The sequence below is a fragment of the Gekko japonicus genome, unplaced genomic scaffold (genome assembly GCF_001447785.1).
Source record: "Gekko japonicus isolate JY-2015 unplaced genomic scaffold, Gekko_japonicus_V1.1 scaffold1903, whole genome shotgun sequence".
In the NCBI taxonomy this organism is placed as follows: domain Eukaryota; kingdom Metazoa; phylum Chordata; class Lepidosauria; order Squamata; family Gekkonidae; genus Gekko; species Gekko japonicus.
In genome coordinates, this window is record NW_015166477.1 from 319,122 (window position 1) to 336,201 (window position 17,080).

The 17,080-nt window shown below is 48.1% G+C and overlaps 1 protein-coding gene across 1 annotated transcript in view; it reads right to left on the reverse strand.

The window, feature by feature from the left end:
* Window positions 1–16,262, reverse strand: part of CD84 (CD84 molecule) — a 21,402-nt gene extending 5,140 nt beyond the window's left edge. Inside the window, exons 1-3 of the mRNA XM_015412120.1 lie at window positions 16,191–16,262; window positions 3,361–3,600; window positions 176–433 (exon numbers count right to left, since the gene is read on the reverse strand). Of these exons, the coding sequence (XP_015267606.1) occupies window positions 176–433; window positions 3,361–3,600; window positions 16,191–16,230 (538 nt within the window). The 5' untranslated portion in view covers window positions 16,231–16,262. The remainder of the gene's footprint in view (window positions 1–175; window positions 434–3,360; window positions 3,601–16,190) is intronic.
* Window positions 16,263–17,080: the final 818 nt, after the last annotated feature.

Consider the following 17,080-nt stretch of genomic DNA (forward strand, 5'->3'; position numbering starts at 1 on the left):
GGGGAAGACCGGCCTCAAAGCAGGCGGGCGGGGGGGACACCGCCGCTGCCGCCGCCCCCGCCACCTCGGGGAGATCGAGGGTGGGGATGGAGGAGACGGAGCTCTTCTCCCCCCCGTGAGTATCGCGGGTCCCCCTCTTGTAACTTATAATTATAAGAGCATGCAGTGGACTCACCGTGGCAGTGACCAATCAGGGAAACTGTGCCAGAGTTTTCACTCTCCGTGTCCCGTACTGTGCAGGTGTAGTTCAAAGAACCGTCTTCGGGCTTTTGGGTGATATGTAGGGTTTGCTCTTGAGAAAGTACCACACTCTCATGGGAGAATGACCAGGCATAAGTCACATTCTCTCCGCCTCCTGTATTGGAGCAGTACAAAGTGACGTTGCAGGTCCCATTCATAGAGCTGATGGTGACGGTTGCCTTTGGCAGTCTTTCTTGAGGGGAAAATGAAGAGAGTTAGTATGATGAAAATGTCCCTAAGAGCTAGGGTTGCCAGGCAGTGCCCAGCAACCAGTGGGATGGTAGTGTGAGGGGGTATGGATGGTGCCACAGCTGCTGTGCCACATCTGGTAAGAAACTAGAAGTGACATAGGTACCTCTAGGAAGCATTGGAATTCTGTGGTGAAGCCATAGAGTTTCCAGTGATTGATTCCTAGAGCTACCCCATGTCATTCCAGGTGGTGGTTTTTGTTTTTTGTTTTTACCAGAAATAATGTAGTACTGCAATGCCCTGGGAGAATGGGGGCTGCTACTGTGAGCAAATGTAGAAAAATTCTGGTTAATCCTTGGGACATTAGGCAAACATAAGAGCCCTCAGGGATTAGGCCAAGGGTTCATCTTCCAGTCCAGTATACTGTTCCAAAGAGTGACTAGCCAGGTGCTTTTGGGAAGTCCATAAACAAGACTTGAAGGCAACAGTCCTTCCCTGTTGTATACCCCCAACATTTAGTATTCACAGATATACTGCCTCAGGACATAGAAGCTCCATTTCACTGTTCGAGGCTGTTTCCACATGAGGATTTTTCTCCAATGATGGAACCACAGTGTGCCTCTGCTTTTTGAGGGAATTTTCACATGATATGCCTTTCTCAAGCCTGAGCAAAGGAAATACTTACTTTGTTCTGCAGTAGAGGGAATGTGTGATGGTGGCCATACACAGATCCTCCACATGGAAACTCTGTCCACAGTAAATCCAGTGGGGCAGCTAAATTCCACCTTCAAAATGGCAGCACTAAGCTCCACTCACTGGAGCTGGAGGTGCCTCAGAAGAGCTCTGGAGGTGTTGATTTTGTGTCTGTACTGAGCACCCCTTTGGAAATATGTGCCTCCATCAAAGGAGGATTCTCGGTCTGGAACCTCCCAAGGTTTTGTGATTGGCCCTCATGACAGCCATTTTGTGGTTGGAGCGTCCTGCTGCCATGGCATCCACTTTGTCTTGGCACACACTCGATATTATCAAAACTATCAACATTCCAAGGGTGCCCACAGGCTCAACAGGCTTAACATTGGTTAGAGTTGGGCTAATACTGGGAAGAGTTTGGTTCAGATCCACTCTTTGCCATGACACTTGCTGGGTGACCTAGAGCCAATTTCTCACATGAAACTGCCTTATACCGAATCAGACTAGGGTTGCCAAGTGGAAAAATCTTCTTACCGGGGGACTCTCGGTCTGTGGCTGGAGCCCTCGGATGACCCTGGCCCCGCCCCCAGCGTACCTGGCATCATAATGTCACTTCCTGGTGACGCACACGCTGGGGCGGGGGGGAATGGGCCTCTGGGGCGGGGGTTTCCCCGCCCCCTGGGGGGACTTGGCAAGCCTAAATCAGACCCTTGGTCCGTCAAGTTCAGTATTGTCTACTCAGACTGGCAGCAGCTCTCCAGAGTCTCAAGCAGGGGTCTTTCACATCACCTACTGCTAGATTTTTTTTTTTAAACTGGCGATACTGGGGATTGAACCTGGGACCTCCTGTATGCCAAGCAGATGCTGTGCCACTGAGCCATAGTCCCTCCTTCTACTTCTTTCTCTGGCCCAGCCTGACCTACTTTATAGGGTTGTGAAGGTAAAATGGAGGAGGGAAGAACTATGAATGCCATTGAACTCATTGGGCTATAGAATTGTAGAATCCTAGAGTTGGAAGAGGCCATACAGGCCATCTAGCCCAACCGCCTGCTCAATGCAGGGTTAGCCTAGAGCATCCCTGACAAGTGTTCGCCCAGCCTCTGCTTGAAGACTGCCAGCGAGGGGGAGCTCACCACCTCCCTAGGCAGCCAGTTCCACTACTGAACAACTCTTACTGTAAAAAAAAAAAAAATCCTTAATATCCAGCAGGTTCCCTTCTGCTCCTAATTTAAACCCTTTATTGCTGCCAACAGGAACAGCTCCCTGCCCTCCTCTCAGGGACAGCCTTTCAAATACTTAAAGAGAGCAAGGGGAAGGGTAAAATGCGAACAAGTACGTCCCATAGTTTCTATGGGCAACATAGAAAATATAGTGCTTTTAAAAACTAGTAAAATGGGTAAGGCTGTCTGCCAATGGAAGATTTTTTTTCTTAGCTGATGCAGCATCAGTCATTCAGGTGTCAAATAAAATGTGCCAAAAAACGGGGGAAAGGAAAAAATGTTTTTTCACTTTCCATCTTATGTGTCTAATTTAAAAAAAGAATCGATTAACAAAACTGGAGTTACGTTACTGATGTGTAAGCTCTGTGGTGCACCAACAGCCTTGTGGTTAAAGGCAGCATGGTGAGAGCCAGGGTAGTGTAGCGGCGGATTCTAATCCGGAGAATGGGGGTTGATTTTCCACTCCTCTTGCACATGAAGCCTGCTGGGTGACCTTGGGCCAGTCACCATTCTCTCAGAACTCTCTCAGCCTCTAAGTTGTGGAGTCTTGTGAACAAAAATTCTACTTCGTGAGCTCCTGGCATTAAAGTTGTAAGAGAGCGATTTGGCTACTGCATAAATTAGTTTGCTCTGGAGCCATCCTTCCTGAGCTAAGACAAAAATGTGTGAGCTGGAGGCTAAAAAACTGTGAGCCAGCTCACACAAACTCAGCTTAGAGAGAACACTGCTCTCAGTCCCACGACCTCACAAGGTGCGTGTTGTAGAGAAAGGAAGGGAAGGCAATTGTAAGTTGTTTTGAGACTCCTCAGGGTAGAGAAAAGCAGGGGATAAAAACCTACTCTTCAACTCTTCTAAAAACATAAAAGCCCAGCTGGATCAGACCAGTGGTCCATCGGGTCCAGCTACCAGTCTCATTCAGTGGCCAACCAGTTCGTCTGGAGAGCCAGGGCACAGAGGATGAGGCCTTCCACTAGTGATGCCTCCTGCCACTGGTATTCAGAGCTGTAGTGGAAATACCCACCTTGTTTTCCGTTCTGAAGTACTGCTTTACCTTCAGAGGCAGAGCTGGTGTTTACAGTGACACCAGGGGGGGTAGCAATCATTCCCCAGCTCCAGCTTGTGGGGGTGTTTGTGCTGTTGGTTACCCACTTCCTCTCTGTCTCATTTTCCTTTAACGTGGTACCATAGACAAACTCTTCTTCTGCTTCGCTGAGCTGTTTGGTTTGTTCAGAGTGATTGCCCGGCTCCTCTGCTCCAAGGGCTGGAAAAAATGGGAGAAGGTGAGAGGAATACAAAACTGGCATTGGTCAAAAAGGACTCCATGAAAAGTTTCAAGAAATAAGAGAGCTCAGGGTTCATGATTTTAGAATACACATGCCTCATTCTGCCCAATGAAGGAAGAAAGGAGGGGTATAATTTTTTGCAAATAAATGAATAAATAAACAAATAAATCTTCTGACATGTCATAGATTTTTTAAAGAACATTTTATTGAGGTTTTCTAAGTTTATACATCTGCAAAGATCAGTTAGTCCAAGAAACACAATTACATTAAAAGGGTAGATTCTATACCGGAGCAAAATACACACAAATAAACTTAAATACAGGGGAACAAATACGGAAGTTAGTTAGCACTTATAATATAGATTAATTTAGCCTTGACTCAATAGTGAATAAAGCCCATTTCGTGTCTATAATCTTTTCTGCTTCTACCTTTTCTAGAAAAGGAAACCATTTGTCAAGTGGGTCAAGAAGCAAGTTCCTCTCAACTGATTTATTTGTATATACTGTGAATTTTTCTAGTGTAAAGTAGTCCCATACTTTGTCTAGCCACTGGTCCAAGTTGGGGGCATTCCTATTTTTCCATTGTTGAGCTATGGCTGCTTTGGCTGCCGTTATTAAAATTAGGATCAGATCTTTACGTATCTTAGGAAGTTGATCTTCTGCCCATAGATTTAGTAGGATAATCATTGGGTCTAATGGGACTTCAATACCCGTATAGTATGTTATGGCCTGTAGTATCTGTTTCCAGAAAGCGCGAATATAGACGCATTCCCACCAAGTGTGGATAAAGGATCCTTTAGTTCCACAATCTTTCCAGCAAAGGGAACTAGTGCTAGACGAGATATGTGCCAGCCTGACATGTCATAGAAAAAAAGGGGGATGTATTCGTAACAACATATTTACATTATGACAGATCGCTGTCTCAATCCCCACCCCCACCCCGCCCTGTTAATTCAGCTCATGGACAGTTCTCTTCTGTCTGCTGGTTTGGTTTACTCTTCAATACCTTGGTGGCAAAAAGGAAAAGCACACATATTAGATGGGGAAGACACTTCTTGGTAGCGGTGTGTAATGTGGCAAAAAAAGGCTAATGCGGTCTTGAGGTGTATCAACAGAGGCATAGCATCCAAATCGCAAGATGACATAGTCCTGCCGTACACTGCCTTGGTCAGGCCGCACCGGGAGTACTGTGTGCAGTTCTGGAGACCTCACTTCAAAAAGGATGTGGACAGGATGGAGAGACTGCAGAGGAGGGCGATGGGGGGGGGGGGGCTGGGGGCTAAGCCCTCTGTGGAAAGGCTGAGGGACTTGGGAGTGTTTAGTCTGGAGAAGAGGAGGTTGAGGGGGAACATGATTGCTCTCTTTAAGCATTTGAAAGGCTGTCACTTAGAGGAGAGGGCAGGGAGCTGTTCCTGCTGGCAGCTGAGGATAATAATGGGTTTAAATTACAGGTGGAACGATACTGGCTGGATATTAGGAAATTTGTTTTTTTTTACAGTAAGAGTAGTTCAGCAGTGGAATCCGCTGTGTTGGGAGCTAGTGAGCTTCCCCCCGCCCCCCCGGCAGTCTTTAAAGCAGCGGCTGGACGGAAACTTGTCAGAGATGCTCTAGGCTGATCCTGCATTGAGCCAAGGGTTGGACTAGATGACCTCTATGGCTTCTTCCAACTCTGTGATTCTAAATGATTCGAACCTATCCTCCCTTAATGTAAGAAATAAGATTTGCTAAAGGTATACTAGAAGAACAGAACTGTCCCACAGAACATTAACAACCGTTCACAATATAACTCAGCATCTACAGTGTGTGACACATCCGGCTATGTGGTCATGCACTCATATTTAAACTGATGCCCTCTCAAGTTGTACCCATCTCCTAGAGGATAGAGCTGAATGCTGAAGGATCAAAAATGCCAAGAAATTCATGCTAGGATTTTTTTTTCACGGGGCACCACCCAACTGTAAAAAAAAATGCATCAAAGTGGGATGGTGAAGGAGAATTCATGGATCACAAAGTCCTCATGTCTCCCATGTGGCCAGCTGACAGGTATGCTCTGGGACTTTTATGCTCATATCTTAATTCCCAGGTGCTTGCAGACCCAATTCACATCAGAACTAGGCACATGAGAGCAGCCTAGTCCAAGCTTGAAGCTGAGCAGGGTTAGGAGTGGGAGACCACCAAGCAAGTCTAGGGTCGCTTTGCCTGTCATCTCATTTCCAAATAACCCGGTGTGTGTGGGGGGAGAGCTCAGGCTGCGAAGCATTGACTCTCCACCTTCCCCCCTTGTGAACCTCCTCCAACAAGCTGCCGAACAGCAGCCTCTTTGGCCAAGCAGTCGGCATCTCCTCCTGGAGGCATGCATCTTTTCAAACTTTTAATTGTACACAAACACACGCCACCTCTTGCCAAACTTTTAAAGCATTCCCTGCCAGCCATCCCAGATTAGCGTTAAAGTCCTAATGCTAGACTGAATTCTCCTTTAAACACCCCCCCCATGTACAGATAGAAAACCTAACCAATGGTGGAGCTTGTACACCAATGGGGATGGACCACTAATGGGGTCCTCACAGTAAATTCAGCTCTAAGAATCTCCTATTTCAAAAGACACGCCCAGTGCAAAATTGACCAATCAGGATAGACCAACCCCGCAGCACTATCTGGGTTTTCTCATTGGTATGCAGAATATATACTCCTCGATTCCCAATAGAAAACCAGAGGGGAAAGAAAGGTGCAGAGTCCGGGCACAGCGTTGGAAGTAAACCCCAATCGACTCGACTTCAGTGAAAATCAGAAGTAAACTGTGCATGCATAAAGGGCCTTGGTTTGCCTTGGCTTAGCAGATGAACTGAAGTCAAGCTTCTGCTCTTAAAACCTCATTCCAGTTCATGAAAGGCATGCCAGTGAGAAAAATGCTATTGGGATTTCTGAACGGCAAACCTCCCTCGCATCAACGGGTGGCAGATGTGTGTGCGTTCCAATTTCTGTTGTTTCCCAAAGACAGGAAAAAACACTAAATGCTTTGAAGAGAAAATTTCCTCCTCCATTTTCTCCTCCTCCTGCATTTTTATTAATGGTACTATGCAAAAAAAAAAAAAATGCTAATTGGCCAAGGGCTGCCGTAAATAGAAGTTTCCAAAACAGTTGCTCTATTAACGAGGCAGATAACAAAAAACTCCTTTGCTCATTAACTTCTGCTCACGTAGCTGCTTTGTGCAACATTCCCCAGGATTACGAGGCCAACTTGGGGTTTGCTGCACTTCCTCAAATCTTCTCTCTCCTTCTTTGCAAGACCTACCTCTTCCCCCATATGGCAGCAAGAGATAATTCTGTACTCTTGGTGTAATGTATTGGAATCCTCACTTGAATCGGCCCATTTGCATTCAATGTTAAGCTTGAGCCGGATGAAGGCTCCTCTGAAGAACATTGCTATTGGTCGACCTCCACAGCGACCAATCAGAACTGTACAGTTCTCCAGGGAGGGAAAGACTCTCATTGGTTGTTAACTATGCAATCTTATTGGTTGTTAATTGTAAATAGGCGTGGCTATATTAGCCCGGGATTGTTTAAAAGGAGCCTAGCTCCCAATGTTAATCTGTTCTGGTTTCTTACTGAGTTGAGTGCTTGTTCGTTACTTCCAATAAAGCTGAATCACTTGCTGAATCACTCTAAGAGTCCTTTGTTAGTGCGATCTAACAATTGGCGACGAAGGTGGGATGTTAGAGCAGGTAGGCAGCCCTGCGGACATCCACACTTCGGACTCGGAAGAAAGCGAGCAGAGCACAGCAGCCGATCCGGCGGAGGCGCCACCAGCTCCGGTGCCCAAGTCTCCCACGATGGCTGGAAGCCAGAAGTTCGAGTGCTTCGAACCCTCCTCAGAAGACTGGGACTCCTACCTATCCAGGTTCGAGTTCCATCTGGAGACACACGACATTACAGACGAGGCCAAGAAACGGGCGTGCCTCCTGAGTTCCTGCGGGAAGGGGACCTTCGACATAGCCAGGTCGTTGGTGGCCCCAACTGATATAAAGACTGTCACTTACACTGACATCACCGAGAAGCTTAAGGCTCACTATTCTCCACAGCCGTCGGAGATCGCCTGCCGGCACGCTTTTTACAAGCGGAACCAGGCCGGAGGCGAGACCATCGCAGATTTCGTGGCGGCCCTTCGCAAAGCCGCACGACCATGTAATTTCCACAACGTGGAGGAAGCCCTCAGAGACCGTCTCGTCTGCGGTCTCAAAGATGAAAGGCTGCAACAGAGGCTGTTCGCCCGCACCACCCTGACCTGGGCAGTGGCCTACGAAGAGGCCGTGGCCGCGGAAGCAGCGGAGAAGTCCACGAAGGAGGTCCGCCAGCGGGTGGCAGAGCCCAGTATACACGCTCAACGAGACAGCGAGGGCGAAGACGCGGATGATGACGTCAACGCGGTTCGAGGCAAGCGGACCCCAGCGAAGACTACCAACGTCAAGCCTTGCTCCGGTTGTGGCGGGAAACACCAGCGCGACTCCTGTTGGGCTCGTGATGTCGACTGCAGAGCGTGTGGGCGGCGTGGTCATCTGGCCAGAGTCTGCAGATCAGCAAAGAAGGATCCCTCAACTAACAACCGGTCAGCGCAGAGGGGCACTCCAGTCAGCACCCAAGGCAAGACCCGTTCCTCAGCATCGGAAGCAAGCTGCCAGTTGACGGCGACCTTGTCGAGCGCATCGGCCGTAAATCGCACCAGCAGCCAGGGCAAGATCACCGTGACTCCACTCCTCGACGGCCGACCCTGTACAATGGAGGTGGACTCAGGATCGTCCGTGACGGTGATTTCTGCCGCGTCCTGGCGCCAGTTGTTCCCGAACCGAAGCCGGCGGCGGCTCCAGCCTGCGGGAACCAGAGTGTCCGACTTCCAGGGCAACCGAATTCCCTTGGCCGGACGGGACTCTGTTACTGTTGAGTATAAGGGGAAATGTGTTAAACTGTCATTCCTGATTGCAGAGGGAGACCGGGTTAACCTGCTAGGGTTAGATTGGTTTGAGCCATTGGGCATTGGTATTTCTGGGATTAACAGGATGTCTGAAAATAAATGGGGCATGCTGTACGACCTGTTCCCTGATGTATTTGCCGAAGGGTTGGGGAGGTACAAGGGCCCCCCGGTTGCGTTTGACTTAGATCCGTCAGTCAAACCTATTAGGTTGAAGTATCGGAAAGTACCTGTGTCTCTCAAACATAAGGTGGAAAAAGAGATTGACAAACTAGTTGAGCAAGGGGTTTTAGAGCCAGTACCATACAGCAAATGGGAGACCCCGATCGTAACCCCTGTCAAATCAGATGGGTCCATACGACTATGCGCCGATTACAAATGTACGATTAACAAGGCGCTGCAGCAACATTCGTACCCGGTCCCGGTAATAAGCCACATTTTGGCTTCCCTGGGGGGTGGCAAGATTTTCGCCAAATTTGACCTGGCCCAGGCATACCAGCAGTTGCCTGTCACCCCGGAGGCTGCCGAGGCCCAAACAATTGTAACCCACCAAGGGGCTTTTAAAGTGAACAGGCTGCAATTCGGGGTCAACGTAGCACCTGGGATTTTTCAGGGCCTCATGGAACGTCTACTAAGGGGGGTACCTGGCACAGTGCCCTATTTTGACGACGTGCTGATTGCGGGCGGGTCTGAACAGGAACTACTGGACCGGGTTAAAGAGGTCCTCAGGCGTTTTCAAAATGCCGGTCTCAGAGTTAAGCGCTCAAAATGCACGCTCGGGGTGGAAAGTGTGGACTTCCTGGGGTTTCGCATTGACGCAGAGGGAGTCCACCCCACGGATGAGAAGGTATCTGCAATCCAAAACGCCCCCAGGCCGGTGAGTAAGAAGGAGCTCCAATCCTTTTTAGGACTCCTGAATTTTTATCATGCGTTTTTACCGCATAAGGCATCAGTGGCGGCCCCTTTGCACGCGCTTTTGCACAAGGAGGCAAAATGGAAGTGGGGGCAGGCCGAGGAAAAGGCTTTTGTGGGAGTCAAGGAGCTGCTGACATCTAATGCCGTACTCACGCATTATGATGAACACAAGCTCCTGGTGTTAGCTGCTGACGCTTCACCTTTTGGAGTAGGCGCAGTTTTAAGCCATCTGATGCCTGATGGGAGCGAAGCGCCTATCGCTTTTTATTCTAGATCACTATCTGCGGCAGAGCGGAACTATGCCCAGATAGACAAGGAGGGTCTGGCGTTGGTAGCGGCTGTCAAAAAGTTCCATGATTTTATTTTTGGCAGACGATTTTTGCTGGTCACTGACCACAAGCCGCTACTGGGGATTTTTGCGCCCGATAAGCAATTGCCAAACATCATGTCCCCACGCATGCTTAGATGGGCGATATTTTTGCAGGCTTATGATTTTGACTTAGAGCACCGGCCTGGGAAAGCGATTGGGCATGCGGATGCCCTCAGCCGGTGCCCGGTGCCGGACATTGGCGCAGACCCTGCCCCCGCCTGTGAGGTCTTGGCAATTGAGGAGCTTCCTCGACCCCCGGTATCATCCAGGGACATTGCAGCACACACGGCCAAGGATAGCGTGCTGTCCCGAGTATTAAACTGGGTTTGGAGGGGGTGGCCGGTTGGAAGCGTTGAACCGGAGTTCGGCCCTTACAAAAGCCGTCAAAATGAACTATCCATTTCTAAGGGCTGTGTATTATGGGGGAACAGGGTGGTGGTTCCTGACAAACTCAGGACGAGAGTGTTAGAGTCGCTGCACGAGGGTCACCCCGGTATGGTACACACCAAAGCGTTGGCCAGAGGGTATGTCTGGTGGCCGGGGCTGGACAAAGAGATCGAAGAATGGGTACGAGGGTGTCCCAAATGCCAGCAAGTCAGACCCGATCCCCCACAAGCTACACCCCAAGGCTGGGAGTCATCTGGTAAACCCTGGGCCAGATTGCATATAGATTTTGCTGGCCCTCTCCAAGGGCAAATGTTCCTAATTGTGGTGGACGCTATGTCCAAATGGCTGGAGGTCGTGCATATGAAATCGACCACATCACTTGCTGTGATCCATGCGCTCCGCCGACTTTTTGCCACCCACGGGTTGCCTGACGTCATCGTCAGTGACAACGGGCCTCAATTTGTGTCTGAGGAATTTAGGCTCTTCCTCACGAGTAATGGCATACGCCAAATGACTTCGGCCCCTTTCCATCCGGCATCTAATGGCCAAGCCGAACGGATGGTCAGGACGGCCAAAGAGGCCCTGGGTAAAATGGACGAAGGGGACTGGAGCCAGAGGCTGGGCTCCTTTCTTTTGCTGCAGCACACCACCCCCTGTAGTGCTACAGGCCGTAGTCCGGCCGAATTGTTAATGGGGCGGAGACTCACGACCCGTTTGAACCGAATGCACCCAGACCTCACTGAAGAGCAATCCGAGCGTACCACGGCGCAACCGAAGGTGCGCATGTTTGAAAAAGGGGACAAGGTTTTCGCACGAAATTATGCAAACGGGCACTTATGGCTTCCTGGGGTTATATCCGACTCTGTGGGTACTCGAATGTATGTGGTGCAGTTAGCTGACGGTCGAATATGGCGGCGCCACATAGATCAGTTAAGGAGACGTTGGGCTAGGCTTACCCTCTGAGCCTGCACAGCCCCGCAGGTCTCAGCGTGAGCGGCGAGCGCCATCGTACCTGGCTGATTATGACTGCAATAAAGTATTTGGTATTGACTACTGTATGTATTATCGATTAACTGTAAATATTTTGAACGATGGTGTTGTCTTAACTTAGGGGGGAGGAGTTGTAATGTATTGGAATCCTCACTTGAATCGGCCCATTTGCATTCAATGTTAAGCTTGAGCCGGATGAAGGCTCCTCTGAAGAACATTGCTATTGGTCGACCTCCACAGCGACCAATCAGAACTGTACAGTTCTCCAGGGAGGGAAAGACTCTCATTGGTTGTTAACTATGCAATCTTATTGGTTGTTAATTGTAAATAGGCGTGGCTATATTAGCCCGGGATTGTTTAAAAGGAGCCTAGCTCCCAATGTTAATCTGTTCTGGTTTCTTACTGAGTTGAGTGCTTGTTCGTTACTTCCAATAAAGCTGAATCACTTGCTGAATCACTCTAAGAGTCCTTTGTTAGTGCGATCTAACACTTGGAGTGACTGCAAGGCAGCAGCATGACCTTGAAATATTCCAAGGAAATTCACGAGGACTGCAGAATATCAACACACTTTTTCAGTCCCTTTCAGTTGTCCCATCTCCTCTTTTCTTCCTCCCCTTTCTTCTCTATAGTTTTAAAACTTTCCTTTTTATGCATAAATTCACAGCAGTTTTAGCACAGAAGTCTGTTTTCAAAGTGTGATGTATAAAAATGTTTAAAAGTATAAATGAAGTTAAGAGTTAAAGGAGAAGAAAACCAAGTTCTGTGCTTTGTTATTAGTGCTATAAAGGTGTGTGTGTGTTTTTCTCCTTTAGAAATCTAATAGCAGAGCAGGATGGTGGGAAACTGTTTCAAATAGCAAAAATGGGGTGAAGATTGAAAGGTTAAAACTTTTCCCTCTTCCACTGCCTCTGTACTTGGCACTGGAGATTTTTGGGGCCTTCGGTCTGCTTCATATTCACATTTCCAGAACCCCGCTGAGCAGAGCTCTGCTGGCTTAAGATTCATGAAGTTTATTCAGTTCTCAAAAGAATACAACAGAAGCCGGCGAGGAGCAGAACGGTGGGACGTTTTGCTGTTTCATTGTGGCTGGGTCAGTGCATGGAGGAGGCAAGATACAGGATGTGTTGAGAGAGGCTAATCTTTGCTCTTGCCCCACTCCCTTCGGCCTACCAATCAGCAACGGGCAGGCCCCATCAGTCCCCCTGAGTGCCTCCCCTGTCTGCCTCCTCTCCTCAACTGCCAACCCCAGAGAGAAGACAAGGGTCTGAATGATAAGATTTTCTCCATCCTACTTCTTCATTGTTCTGTGGGTTTGCTCTGCCCCTCAGTTCCTCTCCTCCTTTTGACTGCCTTATATCATTTCTCTCTCTCTCTGGATCTCTTAAGGAAACAGGCTTTATTTCTACCCTGAAAAGTGACTTCAAATCATTCTTGGGCTTTGTCGATCTTGGAGTTGAATGAAAATAACTCAGTGGGAATAACTTCCTGAAGCAGCTGAACATAGTGTGTAGGCCTCAGCTTCAGATAGCTCCTCAGGAATGGCTGTCCAAGGGCCACTGTCTGCTTGGCAGCGGGCCTTTGATAATTGTGTGAAGGCCTTGAGGCAGCCATCCCTTGAAAAACTTCCCAGAGAGCAGATGCAAGTGATGTATAAAAATATGGAGGAAGGCAACCAAGAGGGTTAGAGCACCTTCCCTATGAGGAAAGGCTGAAGAGTCTGGGACTTTTCAGTTTAGAAAAGAGACAACTAAGGGAGGACATGATAGAGATTTATAAATTTATGCATGGGATGGAGAGAGTTGACAAAGAGAATTTTGTCCCCTCTCCCAAAAGACTAGAACTCGAGGGCATCCAATGAAGCTGATGGGCAGTAGGTTCAGTATGGACAAAAAGAAATGCTTCCTTACACAGAGAGTGATTAAAATGTGGAATTTGCTGCCATAGGATTTATCGAAAGCCACAGGCACAGACAGCTTTAAAAAGGGATTAGACAGATTCATGGAGGCTAGGTCTATCAGTGGCTACTAGCCATGGTGACTAAAGGGAACCTCCATGTTCAGAGGCAGTCAACCTCTGAATCCCAGGGCCAGGGGACAATATCAGTGGAAGGCTTTGGCATCTAAGCCCTGTTATTAGACCTTCGGAAGAACTAGTTGGACACTATGTGAGACAGGATGCTGGACTAGGTGGACCACTGGCCTGATCCAGCGGGCTCTTCTTATGATAGCAGCCTCTGACAGCACAAAAAATGACATCCATTGGTAAGTTACACTCCTGTATCACCTGAGAGACCAACAAGATTTTGAGGGGAATAAGTTTTTTAAAAAATCAAAGCGCCCTTTGTCAGACATATGGATTGACAGGATACGTCTTGTATGACCTTTCTGTGTCAAAAATCTGGAAGGTCAAGATCCAACTGCTCTCGTCTCTCCTTGAACTACTTCACCACAATCCCTCACTACAGCCAACCAGTAAGACTGATACTAGATCTGGAATGAAACTCTGTACAAATTTGAAATAAATTGGACTGGCTGAATTTCGAACATTTGAGACTTCAGAAATCTGACTTCAAACACGGTCAAGATTCTATATATGGATTGAGAACTATTTGAAGTGATTTACGCTATAACCACCAGAAAACACAAATAGAAATATAAACGGTAGCCATCTATATATATAAAAGAAAGTCCCCTCACCGTAAAATCAACACCCAGGCCAAACCGCTGGACCTAGAAACACCAAATTCAGGGACAGTGTTCCTACCATGGCGTAGATGCTCTCTAAGTAGGGATTTTTAGAAATTCGACCCCTAAGTGGGTCAAAAGGGGGAAAATGTGCTCCCCCCATTGATTCCTATGTGACTGCCAGGCTGCTGCCTCCTTGCACCCCCCATTCTCTGATTGGTCAGCTGCAGAGCTCAGCGTTCTGAGGTAAAAAACAAACAAACAGTTACAAGGGACTTGTTGTTGTTGTTGTTCAGTCGCACAGTCGAGTCCGACTCTTCGCGACCCCGTGGACTAGATCCCGCCAGGCCCTCCTGTCTTCCGCTGTCCTCTGAAGTTTGCTCAGTTTCATGTTCGTTGCATCGATGACACTGTCCAACCATCTCATCCTTTGTCGTCCCCGTCTTCTTTGACCTTCAATCTTTCCCAGCATCAGGGTCTTCTCCAGTGAGTGCTCCCTTCTCATTTGGTGGCCAAAGTATTTGAGCTTCAGTTTCATTATCTGGCCTTCCAGAGAACAGTCAGGGTTGATTTCTTTTAGGATTGACTGATTGGATCTTCTTGCAGTCCAACTGCCTGTGAGGTGAAGCAAAGCTGCTGGCCCAGCCTCACTATGGCTTCAAACATGCTCCCCCCCTACACCTGACAGGCAGTTGTCTGTCAGGTGCAGCAGCAGTTGCAGGGTGCTTAAAGCCACGAGGGAGCCTGCCCCAGCAGTAACGCCTTAGTGATCCTGCCAGCCCCGCCTTCACAGTGGCCTCTAATACTCCTCCCCCTCCCCCTCCTACACTGGACAGGAGGCTGCCTGCTAGGTATAGGAGAGAAGGTGGGATGCTTATAGCCGACGGGGAGGTTTGCTCAGCAAGATTGTCTTAGCCCTGCTGCTGGCCCAGCCTCCCTGATGCCTTTAAACATAATCCCCCCAACACCAGACAGGCGGGTGTCTGTCAGGTGTAGGAGCAGGACCAGGGTACTTTAATCCATCAGGGATGCTGCCCCAGCAGAATCACCTTAGCGATGCTGCTGGCCCAGCCTCTCTGATGGCTTCCAACACACTTCCCCCACCTCCTACACCTAACAGGCAGTTGTTTGTCAGGTGCAGCAGCAATTGCAAGGTGCTTAAAGCCACGAGGGAGCCCGCCTCAGCAGTCTACAGAGAGGTCCTTCAGTAGAGAGAAAAAAGTACGTATGTCTCACTTCATTTTTTACACTACAATCTTCTCCATTAGAATTCCTACAACAAATGTTACATTTCAAACTTTACATCATCAGTATTATAACTGGATTTATGGAATTTAAATACCGTAGTGAAGCACGGGTATCAGGCTAGTGTGTGTGTGTGTGTCTCCAGATTAATGTTTTGTTTGTTTTGTGTGTGTTTTTGTTGATATTCGTGTTGTGTTGAAAAATAATAAAAATTATCCCCAAAAAGGTGTGTTTTAAAAACCTTGTTACTTTTTAGGTATTCATTTTTCAAATGAGCAGCCGCCATTCCACAGACATCTCTGCCCAAATTGGCATACATTTAAACTGGGCATATAATATAATATTAATTATAAAACGTAAGCGAATAAAGACTTCCCAGCAATACAATACAAATTCAGCTCACACTCAAACAGAAACTAAAAGGAAAGTTGAGAGACCAATATAAAATAATAACGTAAAGTCACCAGATCATTAAACTTCTTGTATTGCTTTCATTTTAAATGCGAACAAAAAAAATTGGACATTTTAAACAAGCAAATAGAAACTGGGAAAACTGGGGACAGCCCCCCCCCCCAATTTGGGAACTCTTAACTAAATGAATTTCAGTTAGTTTGCTTTCCCGCAATCAGCCCTCTATGCTGCTCATTATTAATTCTCATTCGGTATCTGTGAGGTCTCACGTTCGTCTAATGGTGATCACTTCCTTCCAAGAAGCTGAGAAGAGAAACCAAGAACTCTAGTTCCTAGTCTTTTGATTTACTGGAACCCCTGGCTTCTACTTCCTTTCTGTTGGGGGAACAGAACCAAGGAAGTACATTCTTATTCCAAATATTACTGCCACCCCCAGAGCAAAAACTGCCGTGTTCCTCTACCTATCTGTGAAACGGATATTCCCTTCGTGTTCTCTCTTTCCTCTGTAGCTACGTGCTCTTTGGTCAGGAGACAAGCTGTGAGTGAGAAGACCTTTGGGGAAAAATATCTCCTACCTCATGAAAGGTTATCCTTCTAAACTCACCCAGAGGAAGAGACAGTGCCAAGGTCCAAAGCCACAGCATGGTTCTTCAGTGCTTATTAAGTCAATTTTTTGTCTCTTCTGTGCAACGGAACAGTAAGGTCTTATGGGCTGAAGCGAACACAAGAGCTTTCTCCTTCCTGAATCAGCTTCCTCTTTTAGGAACATCACAAGAAAGAGCAAATTCTTTTGAAAGCTCGCCAGTAGTTCAGATGGAGTCCAGGTCTTGAGGGGACGTTTTGCTCCATTTAATAATTTTGAGGTGCTCAAACGCTTCATGTTTGCTCTCTGAAGACCAGACTACCTACATGTTCCCTTGGGGAACTGTGACCCAATTCTGACATCCCAAAGTGTAATTGAAGCTGGAGGAAAAGCCCAAAATGACCCCTACTTCAATCAGGGCCATTGGCACTGACAGAGGCAGTCTCAGCTAACAAGCAACAGGGGCACCTGCCCTGGGCCCCATGTTGGGGTGGGCGATTGCCTATGGCCCGACCCCCAAAGGAGAGGGTACAAGAACAGGCTCCTGCTGCCATTTGCCTCTGCCCCATCTGTAGGGTCACCAACCTCCAGGTGGTGGCTGGAGACCTCCCGTTATTACAACAGATCTCCAGGAGACAGAGATCAGTTCATCTGGAGAAAATGGCCACTTTGGAAGTTGGACTCTATGGTATTATGCCCACAAGCCCCGCCCACTCAGTCTCCACCCCCCAAATTTCCAGGTATTTCCCAATCCAGAGCTGGCTACCCTACCCACTTGGGGCTTGGGCATCTGGATTCCGGTTGCAGCAGCGGCTCCCTCCTACCTCGCACGTGGGGCCAGAGCCACCAGTAGCGTGGCCCTGCAAGCGGGGCCGACAGTGGGGTGGCAGTGATTCTGGAGTGTTGTCCAG